General features: G+C 44.0%; 1 protein-coding gene across 1 annotated transcript in view; it reads left to right on the top strand.

Annotated features, from left to right (window-relative positions):
- LOC310800042 (junction-mediating and -regulatory protein-like) overlaps positions 1-10,335 on the top strand; it is a gene marked incomplete at both ends in the record, with an annotated part of 27,618 nt that extends 17,283 nt beyond the window's left edge. The window contains 8 exons of the mRNA XM_083662635.1: positions 4,581-4,754; positions 5,353-5,522; positions 5,632-5,797; positions 7,262-7,431; positions 7,575-7,649; positions 8,143-8,235; positions 8,766-9,276; positions 10,028-10,335. Of these exons, the coding sequence (XP_083518761.1) occupies positions 4,581-4,754; positions 5,353-5,522; positions 5,632-5,797; positions 7,262-7,431; positions 7,575-7,649; positions 8,143-8,235; positions 8,766-9,276; positions 10,028-10,335 (1,667 nt within the window). The remainder of the gene's footprint in view (positions 1-4,580; positions 4,755-5,352; positions 5,523-5,631; positions 5,798-7,261; positions 7,432-7,574; positions 7,650-8,142; positions 8,236-8,765; positions 9,277-10,027) is intronic.
- Positions 10,336-11,204: the final 869 nt, after the last annotated feature.

The raw sequence follows: 11,204 nt of genomic DNA, 5'->3' as shown, positions 1-11,204 counted from the left end.
CACATAAACTGATCTTCAGATAGGAGACTGCTGGCAGCAGACATATCTGAGACCAAAAGTGAAAATGTGAAATAATGATACTGTAACACATATTTCTTGAATATCCATATAAAAAAATCATTTTGATTATTGGAATATTATTAAACGTAAATTTGAGTTATGTAATTAAATTGCAGGGTTAGGGTATAAGTATTGGTGCAAAAAGGAAAAACATCCCATCTGGATACAGCTTGATGTGACACTGCTCTCTGTTTAAACAGTAATATTATCTGCTGTACTCACCTGTGTATGAGTAAGACTGCTGTTTTGTTGAGAAAGGTCTGATGAACTAAGCTGTATTTTTCTTTAGAGAGAGACTCTTCTAACTGCAGCAGTGCTGTCGCTCTGAGTTACTTTAGATTCACTTCAGGAATGTGACATTGAAAACCGTCTTTCCAGTGTTGCTCCGCCTCTTACTGGAGTTAAATATTAATCTTATTGGAGGTAATGTTTTATTTGGACACACTGTATGCTAGCAGTCTACACAAAAATGCTACACACTACACTTACTACACTACACTACACTTACAACACTACACCTCACATTGCCATTTAACTGTCTGTCTATTAACTCATCTTGATTGCTTTTTGTTTCTACTTTTTTGTTTCTTCTTTTTTCCTCTTTTCTTGCTGTTTCTTTTCTTTTCTTTGTCCATTTGTTTTCTTGTTTCCTTCTTGTTTCTGTTGTATTTTACGCATTATTGTTGTTATTTGGTTTTCTGAGGGAGACCCATAATAAGCCCTTTCAGGGTTTCACATCTCTATCTGCACTTTACTTTCTTGTTTGCATTTTTTATCTGTTTTAGATTTATGTGTGCAAATAACTAAATAAATAAATAAAGGCTAGCAACATCAGCAAGGACCCAACCCACCAAGATCACCGTCTGTTTGTCCCCTTACCATCGGGGAAGAGATACACAGCCATCAAAGCTTTTTCCCCAGAGTTGTAGCCTCCGTCACTTAGCCCCCCCCCCCCCCCCCCCCCATATAGCTGCTGAGGACTGATGACTTACTGAGTTAGCCTCTCCCATCCACCACCCCCCAACTGCTGTAATGCACTTCAATACTTTATTACATCTAACTTGTTGTACAATACATTTTTATTATCTTATTTTGCATTCCAACAATTTATAATTTATTACATACATGTCATCTAACTACATTCACAAGACTACAAAAATGGAATATATAAATTGTTGTGATTGATATGTGTTTGTCATTTCACTTTATTCTATTGTTATTTTGTCCTGTAAAATCTGATTTCACTGAGATTTGAACTCAAAGTCCAGAGTGCTAACCATTACACCATGGAACCACACTTTGGCACAAAGGAGAGAATGTGGTATGTGTGTGTGCATGTGTGCTTGCGTGCACGCGCGCCTGCCTGCCTAGGCCTTGCATAGGTTGCGGTGCCATCTGTCATCCTCTCTCCTCTATGTTTAGTCATCTTCCCTCTGTTTTGTGATCAGCAAGGTTACAATTTGCAGACAGCAAAAAGAGAACAAGTTTGAAGATGGAAAGAATGTTAAGGATTGACAGAGGAGGGGACTTCTATTTACTTAGTACTGTATGTGGCAGAACCAGAGACTGCTGTCAGAGCAAGAATGCCAGAATTATAATGTGCAGGAGAACTAACTTCCAAAGACTGGTTAAGAGTAGACTAGGTTAAGAGAGACTCAGTAGATAGATAGTAGATAGGACTCAAGGTTTTGGGTCTAAATGCATGTGTTTGTCTAATCTGATGTTTCCCATAATGAGCATTAATCAAAACGAGTACACAGTGCTGCAGTATTTCAACAAGAAACATTAAGACTAACATGAGTCAGGAGGCGTTCTCTGGTTGGCTGATTTGTGTTTGTAACTGTATAAATAATCCACTGTCATTGGATCAGTTCTTAGTCCTTCCCTCTAGCTTTGGGGATATTACATAGATAGCCCCAAACATACTGCAATAGATTTTACAATTTGACACGTTACTTCAATATGCCTTTGTTACTTCAATAAGTCCCATCAATTCATTAAAAGTACTGTTTGTACTAGTTGAAATTGTATTTATTGATTGCCTTGTGTGACAATAAGCCATGAGCCGATGAATGGCTCTATGGCACTCTTGCAAAGATAAAACTCTAAACTTTAGGTAGCCTATATCTGATGACTGTCTCCACAATAACTATAGCTCTGCAAAGGTTATAGCAAATAGTTGAATCAATCAATCAATCAATCAATCAATCAGTTTTATATTTACATAGCGCCAAATCACAACAAGAGTTATCTCAAGGCGCTTTACAAATAGAGCAGGTAGACAACCGGGCTATTTATATTTTAGACCCAACAATTGAAACAATTCTCACATGTACCGGCTAATTTAAAGCACAGGTCATGTTGCAGTTGAAACAGTTTGCCAACAAGAGCATGCACTTAGTGACTGTGAGGTGTTGGAAGAGCAACAGTACTGTTTGCTTAGTCACGCTGATGATGAGCATACATGTTTATGCACATGTAAGGCCATAGATTAGGCCTATATTGTCAATGCTTCCTTCTATGGATGTTTAGCTCCCTCTACAGCAGGGCATCAAACATGCGGCCCGGGGGCCAGATCCGGCCCCCCAAAGGGTCCAATCCGGCCCAAAGGATGACTTTCAAAGTACGAAAATTGCACTGAGAAGTCCTTCAATCCATTGTGATGCACTTGTGAAGGCTAAGAGGTGCCAGGTTTCAGGAGCAAGTTAAATATTAAGTAGCCTTTTCATGTTATCTGTATTAATCAATAATGGTCAGCTATTTTCATTACCTTTGCTTGACTATACAGAATTGCACAGTTGTCATCAATTGTAATCAGGGGTGTAGTGATAAATACAGAGGTAGGTAAACTATCCAAGGTGAGTAGTTTACCCCCTTGTTTGCCCTCATTGATTGATACAGTTTATCTGAAAATAGGTGAGTAAATTATCTGCCTCATTTCAAAGGGGTGGGTAAACTCAAACTGCGTTTACTTGTGTTTACCCTCGACTAGGGATGTCAATTTTCGGTTAATTTCACTTTCGATTAACCGACGCTAATAATCGATTAACCTATCGGTTAATTCATAATTTTTTAATATTAAAAAAAAAAAAAAAAAAAAAATGTTTTTTTTTTTTTTTTTTTTTTTTTTTGTCTATTTACTCAATGAACTCATGCCCAAACAAGGCGTGTCTATTTAGATGCTGAAATGTTAATGCTTTTTGTGTTAGAATTTCTAACACAAAAAGCATTAACAAGCATTAACAAAAAGCATCAACATTTCAACACAAATTCTTTTTGTGTTAGAATTTCTAACACAAAAAGCATTAACATTTCAGCATCTAAATAGACACGCCTTGTTTGGGCATGAGCTCATTGAGTAAATAGACCAAAAAAAAAAAAAAATTTTTTTTTTTTTTTTTTTTTTTTTTTTTTTTTTAATATTAACTGATAGACCGACAGCAATAACCGAACAACGACGTTAGCGACGGTTAATCGATTAACGGTTAACCGTTGACATCCCTACCCTCGACTACACCCCTGATTGTAATGCACAGTACAGACAGTAGATTTGATTATGTGCTTGATGGCAGCTGAGATAACCCTACGTGAGAATGTGTTCTTAAATGTACCTGTAATTCTTTACACTAAAAGAAACTGGAAAATGTGGAGGTTTTGTCATATATATGTTATTATTGATTATTGATTTTCTTTGTCTGGCCCACTTGACACGAAATTGGGTCGCATGTGGCCCGTGGACTAAAATGAGTTTGACACCCCTGCTCTACAGGCCCACTGTCTGTGGTGAAGCCAGTTCAATCAGGAGAGACTAGAGACCAAAGAATGAATAAAATGATATTTATTACAATAAAGTGAATGATGCATTACAGAAAGAATGATGAGAATAAGGTATTGTTATTAGTCTTTGGCGGTTAGACACCGCAGGGAGATCTTGAGAGAGCTGCATCAGCCCAGAGCAGCATCCAGATATATCCCCCTGTGAAGTCTAGATACTGGTGGTGCTGGTGATCTCCTTCTGAGACTCATCATGATGAGACTCTTCCGACTGAAGAATCGGATAGGTCTGCGTTGACCGGGAGGAGAGGGGGAGGAGGAGGGTGCGAGACTGACAGCAGCGGTGTTGAGAGGCTGAATGAGACAGAAAAAAACATATTTAAGGAAACCGCCTCCAAGCGATTGGCTTACGATGGGGGTGAGAAGCAATGTGATAGGCTTACACTGGAGGTGTGTGGGGTGAGAGGTGATGAGAGCAGTGATGCGACACTATGCTATTGGTTAAAAGAGACTAGGCGGCAACCAGCTGATTATTCAATTGAAGCCCGGAAATTGACAGCTTATTATGAGCTTGTGAGTAGATTGAAGGGTGGAGATATAAAAAGTGAATTAAGGAAGTGTAAAATGCATATTATAGTCTTCCTGACTGAACTTACGTTAGAACTACATTAGTGTCACGTGATCTCCTGGTCCAAACTGAGGCGAGCGTGTCATTGCGCTTGCTCTCACCGAATAAAGAAATAAAGATGCCTTCATCCCCTTCCAACAGATCTCCATGGAGAATGACTACTTGGGCCCGAGGCGGATTGAAGCTCTGAAAAAGGAGGACTCTGACTGGCAGAAGAAGGCTCAGGAGGCGGTCCTCAACATCCAGGAGTTCACTGTCAAATACTTTGAGATCACTGCCAGAGCTCAGAAAGGTAAAGCATGCCGTCACTGTCACTGACACGTCATTGAACACTAGACACCAACACATAGTGGCAGCAGTATCCTGATATTGACCCGTGTGTGTTTTTGAATGCTCAGGCTGATGTGATTAGGTATTGATGAGGCAGTGCAGACAGCCATGCTTTGACAGGGGCACGAGGAAACAAGGACAACCTATTGATCACTGATCAGACAGAGCTCTGCCAACAGAATCTCTCTGTCCAGGGTTACTGCACACTGTGCCCCTTTTTATTTCAGTTTTCCTCAACCACTGATCGCTCTGTTTATCTGACACTTTAGATCAAAAATATCACAAGTGAATGACTCAAAAATTCAAATAGTAATGGAAGTAGTTGTAATGTTCAAATGTGGCCAATAGATGTCTCCCTCTGCTCCATAAGAAAGCTTCACCCCCCCCCCCGTGTTGAGTGGGCCCTTATACAGTCTATGTGAGTGGGTGAGAAGCTGCAAATTAAGTTATTCAATGATGTTGGTGACTCACAGTTGCACAAGCATACATCACACTCTCTGCTGCGTCTTACCCAGCCTCCATCACTGTGTGGGTGTGTGCGTGCATGTGTGTTTGTGTAGGGGTGTATGAGCGTATGAAGGTGGACCAGCGTAAGTTTGGCAAGGCAGCGTGGACAACGGCAGTGGGGCGCATGGAGAGGCTCCGCTACACTGTCGCCAAGGAAACCCTGCAGCTCCAGAGAGCCCGGGAGATCTGCCTGGACCAGAGGAAACACACACTGCGAGATGAGGTACTGCTGCAGTAACACACAACACACTCACTCCCTAGCTCATCTCTCACAAACACATAGTTGGCTCCTGAGGTGCCGCTTGTGAGGCCTTTTTTACTTTTCCCCTCAGATGCAGAGTCTGTGTAGCGGCGAGGATGCGATGAGCCGCTTAGACCACATGGAGGCGCAGTACTATGAGCTCCAGCTGCAACTTTACGACATCCAGGCTGAGATACTACAGTGTGAGGAGCTGCTTCTCACCGCTCAGTTAGACAGCATACGCAGACAGATGGCAGGTATGGCTATGTGCGTGTGTGTCTATTATTTACAGTGTGCGCGTGCGTGTGTGTCTGTCACAATCACAATGCAATCAAGAAAATAAAAACTTGAAGGAAAAAAAAAAATTCTTAAGCATAAAGAACAAAGTAAAATCGAATTTGTAGCTTGTCTGTTTCTCAATTGAAAGGCCTTTAGGTCCCACCGAGATCTCGCTGGATTCAGAGTCCAGAGTGCTAACCATTACACCATGGAACCACTCTGTGTGCACTGCTGCTGTATGTAGTCTGTCAGACACCTAAATCACCTCCCTGTCTGTATCTGTATCTGTGTGTGTGTGTGTGTGTGTGTGTGTGTGTGTGTGTGCGCGTGCGCGTGCACGTGCATGTGTGTGTGCACACACGTGTGCGTTCATGCTTGTGTCTGTATGTGTTTGTGCGTGCATGTGTGCACACACACACACACACACACACGTGCGCGCGCGTGCTTGTGTGTATGTGCTTGTGTGTGTGTATAAAAAGGATTTAGGCTAATCTGTCAGTCCTGGGAAACAGTCATGTTGCCTCATGATTCCTGGAATTAGCAAAGCTGCTTTTAGAGATGACCTACTGCTAGTGATGCACAGCTATATCAGTTGCATATCGATTTTTGCATTGTTGACTACAATGGTCTCATCGGCCCATACTCATTAACATATTGCATCACTAATCTGTTCCAAATAAGTTCAGGTTTGAATGGAAGGACAGCCTATAAGTGTGAGGTAACAATATGTTGTTTATTTTAATTTAAAAAAAAAAGTGAAAGTTGTTACAATAAAAGCTGATCTTTAAATCTATATTCATTGCAAAGTATAATGAAGGGCAGAATATAGATTATTTTGGCTGGGCACAAATGGGTCAATATGAAACAAAACATCTGCAGGCTATCGGGATTGGCCGATCGTGGTGTTTGAAAAATCAGTATCGGCCCAACATTTACATAACAGTGCATCCCTTCCTACTACAAGGTAGTAATAATTATACAGTAATAAACTTTATTTGTACCTGTATAGCACTTTTCAAAAACAAGTTTACAAAGTGCTCACAGACATTAAAAAACCCCACAAACTACACAGTGTAATTACGAATTAAAAATCACAATGCAATCAAGAAAATCAAAACAAAAAGGGAAATGAATAAAAAATCTTAAGAATAAAAAATGAAAAACCATTTTATATGTTGTCTGATTCTCAATTGAAAAACCTTTAGGTCCCACCGAGATTTGAACTCGGATCGCTGGATTCAGAGTCCAGAGTGCTAACCATTACACCATGGGACCACTTAGTATTCAGTGCTGCTGTGTGTAGTCTGTCACCTAAACCACCTCCCTGTGTGTGTGTGTGTGTGTGTGTGTGTGTGTGTGTGTGTGTGTGTGTGTGTGTGTGTGTGTGTGTGTGTGTGTGTGTGTGTGTGTGTGTGTGTGTGTGTGTGTGTGTGTGTCTCCAGAGCGTCAAGACGAGGTGGTGTACTATGACACCTATGAGAGTCCAGATGCCATCGGACAGGATGACGCTACAGAGAGAGAGGAGCTGCGGAAACTTCAAGTCAGCGCGCGACAGCTAGAGGCCAGGAGGGGGCGCATCACTGCCAAACGCTCCTACCTGAAGAACAAGAAGGTGTGTATTCCTCACCACACTCATACTGACTCAAAGGGACTACTATGGTGCAATAAAATAATGTAAGGGATCCTTGCAGTGTGCAGACTGTTCTTTTCATTCACCTATTCATTGGATGCGTTTTCATTCCTCATCTCCTGCAGGAAATCTGTGTGTCCAACAACATCGAGAAGCAGCAAAAACGTCAAGCCATGCAGACGGACTCCACATTCCAACAGGTCTTGCAGTTACAGCCTTTCTATGTTTTATTAAAAGATGTGAGTGGTTTGTTCATAGGTTGAGTCGATGTCTTGTTATAAACGCTGGGGTAGGTGGCTAGGGGTGTGGTCGAGGTAGGGTAAATCCTCCCGTTCACCCCATTCACCATAGTTAGCATTTATCTGCTAGCCCAGCCCAGACAGACACGATAGGGGATTTAACGCCCGCAGTAAACGCACATCAGAACAGATGTCTATGTACCTGCTCTAGAATCCTCAATCCTGTAGTGTAGAGCCGCAGCACCGTCCTTTGGTGAGTCAGCCCATTGAGATATATGGGGGGTTTTACCCTACCCGCGCCCCAGCCGTAGTAACATTTTGTGGGCGTTCCCACACAGACTGACTGTCTCTATTGATACTTGCACAGGGTAATCAATATCTCGCTCCTCCTCTCTGTCGTTTTCTCTTTCTCCCTCTCTCCCTCACCTCCTCTACATTTATTTCTCTCCAACAGAAGGATGATGAAGAGGAAGATGAGGAGAGGAAGAACAGCCGAGTTAGTCAGGAGAGACAAAGAACTCTTGACAGATTACGCACTTTCAAACAGGTATGTGCACTCCTGTGTACTGTTAAAGGAACACTCCGCCCATTTTCAACCAGCTTTGTATTATTAGAACATCAGTAGTATATCAGAAAACTGTACACGGTTTTGAAGTCTGTCATTTAATTTGACAGTTATTGAGTGTTAAAGTGTGGACCAGTGACATCACTGGTCCACACTAACTCAAATTAATAACTCATTAACTCAAATCAACTCTCAATAACTGTCAAACTATTCATCATTCATCTAGTTTGACAGTTATTGAGAGTTGATTTGAGTTAATGAGTTATTAATTTGAGTTAGTGTGGACCAGTGAACATTCAATAACTGTCAAAGTAAATGACAGACTTCAAAACAGTTTACAGTTTTCTGATATACTACTGATGTTCTAATGATACAAAGCTGGTTGAAAATGGGCGGAGTGTTCCTTTAAGTATGTCAACCTGATGGTAAATTGGACTTTATTGCTGACTTTTCTTATGTCCACCATCTCTCACTCTCACTCGCTCTCACTCTCGCTCTCGCTCTCCTTCTAGCGGTACCCAGGTCAGGTGATTTTGAAGTCCGCTCGCCTGCGTGTGGCCCACAGCAGAAGAAGAGAGCGAGGGCGGGGGGGTGGGGAAACGGGCTCTGTATGTGTGCAGACGCAGGAGCAGCTGATGTGCCTGAGCACCAGCGTGCAGATGGACCCCGGCCTCGGCGTCGCGCTTACCACCCAGCCGGTCGCCACCCTCACGGCCGTCGCACCGCCTCCGCTGCCCGCGCCCAGCCCGGCCGCCTCCTCCTGCAACCCCTGCTCCCTGCCATCGCTGCTGGCATCCCCCATCTCCCCTCCTGCCCCGCCCCCCCCTCCGCCCCTCCCCCTGCCCAGGGAGGAGCCGGCGCCCTCCGGGAGCCCCGGCCAGCAAGGCCAGGTGCAGAAGGGAGAGGCGGAAGAGCTCTCTCCCACCCCGCTAGGCCCTTTTATCCCCCGCTTCTTTGACAGCAGCCAGCTAGAGAGCGCCAGGAAGAAGCTGAGGAAGACGCCCGAGTTGGACGCTCACAGAGGTACTGGAAGCAGCTACCTATAAGACTACTTGGGAGGTGTCTGGGTAGTGTAGAGGTGTAGAGAGATCTGGTTTCAATTTCCAGCAGCGCTACTACTTGGTCAGACATTCCTACAGACACAATTGGCCATGTCTGCGTGTGGGAAGCCAGTGGGGTATGAGTCCTGGTCGCTGCACTAGCACCTCCTCTTGTCAGTCGGATGCCTGCGGGGGGGGGGGGAACTGGGGGAAAGAAGCGGCTGACGACTGCACATGGATCGGAGGAAGCATGTGCTAGTCTACGGCTCTCCCCAGATTGGCAGAGGGGGAGGAGCAATGACTGGGACAGCAGGTGGAATTGGCCAAGTACAATTGGGGAGAAAAATCTTGATAAAAAAAAGATGCTTGGATTCACAGTAGAAGTTGCGTCAATAGAGCGGAACAGTCACGTGACATTTCTTTCCCCGGAAGAGAGTTCCCCATTCATTTCTCCATAGACATTTTTAAAAATCCTTATATAACGAGTTTTAAGGCTGGAACCAAGCTTACCCACTGACCTACTGAATTGTGAGTGACCATAAAACATTTCAGTTGGAGCAAAAACAAAAAATAAAGACGGGTGAAAAAAATCGAAAATTGCTCCAACTGAAATGTCACATGACTGTTCAGCTCTATACAGTCTTTCAATTGAATTAGCCAGTTACAGAGGTGTTCCTGCTCAAACATGTCTCTCTCTCCATCCCCTGTCTCTCATCTCCTCCTCCTGTATCCAGTGAGCTCACCCATGGACGAGGTGCTGGCCTCGCTGAAGAGAGGTACCTTCCACCTGAGGAAGGTGGACCAGCGGTCGCTGCTTCCGGCCAAGGACGACAACGACCCCAACAGCATCCTGGCCCAGATCCGCCAGGGGGTCAAGCTGAGGCGCGTGCCCCTGAAAGAGAGGAAGGACCAGGGCGAGCTGCCAGCCTCCACCGACCCTCTGACCAGGAGCATCCACGAGGCGCTGCGACGCATCAAAGAGGCCTCGCCTGATTCAGACTCAGATGATGACGGGCTGGGCTGCCCAGACTGGGAGAGCTAGGAGGACTACAGGCTCACAAACAGATGCCTGCACCCTAATGGCACTGCACACTTTGTACTGTACTGCACTGTAGAGTGCCATGTTGTACTGTACACTACACTCACACTCACAAGCACTCACAGCCCCGTCACACAGGCACACAGTGACTATGCCAGGGCCTGACTAACTCACAAGCACTCACAGCCCCGTCACACAGGCACACAGTGACTATGCCAGGGCCGACTAACTCACAGACTGGTCTATGGTCAACCTGTTAATTTCTCCACACTACATTCACCATGCTGAAGGACATTGTTAGTGTTTACAGTATTTCTACTGTATGTAACTGTGTTTTTATGTCTATAATCAGACTGTAATGATGCCATGCTTATTTTGAATTTAAGAAATCAATTGTACTGTTACATAACGCTATACCGGCCCTGCGTGACCACATTCACAGACACAAACACCCACATTTCGCACCAACATACTGTTGGTTCATACTGACAGTTATTTGTGAAACGGAATGCCTCATACAAAAAGCTGTAGTTCTGTGAGGTGTGTAATCCTTTCCCGCTCGCCCTAAAGCTCAACAATGAGAAACTGTAATGTATTTCTTGGATATGGTTTGTGATTTTGGTGTCACATAAGAGATTGAAAAAGGAAAGGAAGGTCCCACCGAGATTTGAACTCGGATCGCTGGATTCAGAGTCCAGAGTGCTAACCATTACACCATGGAACCACATGTCTGCCAGGGGAAACAGGGTGACACCTCTAGCGCTCTCTTCTATTTCTAGCCAGTACGCTAGGACTCTGAGCCCCACTATGTGCTGCATAGCTGCTTTCCTCCTGTCACATGTGTGAGAGAGCGTAAGGACCACCGCTTTTCT

This window comes from Poromitra crassiceps (assembly GCF_964638095.1).
Source record: "Poromitra crassiceps genome assembly, chromosome: 29".
NCBI lineage: Eukaryota > Metazoa > Chordata > Actinopteri > Beryciformes > Melamphaidae > Poromitra > Poromitra crassiceps.
This window is presented reverse-complemented; position numbering and strand designations above follow the sequence as displayed.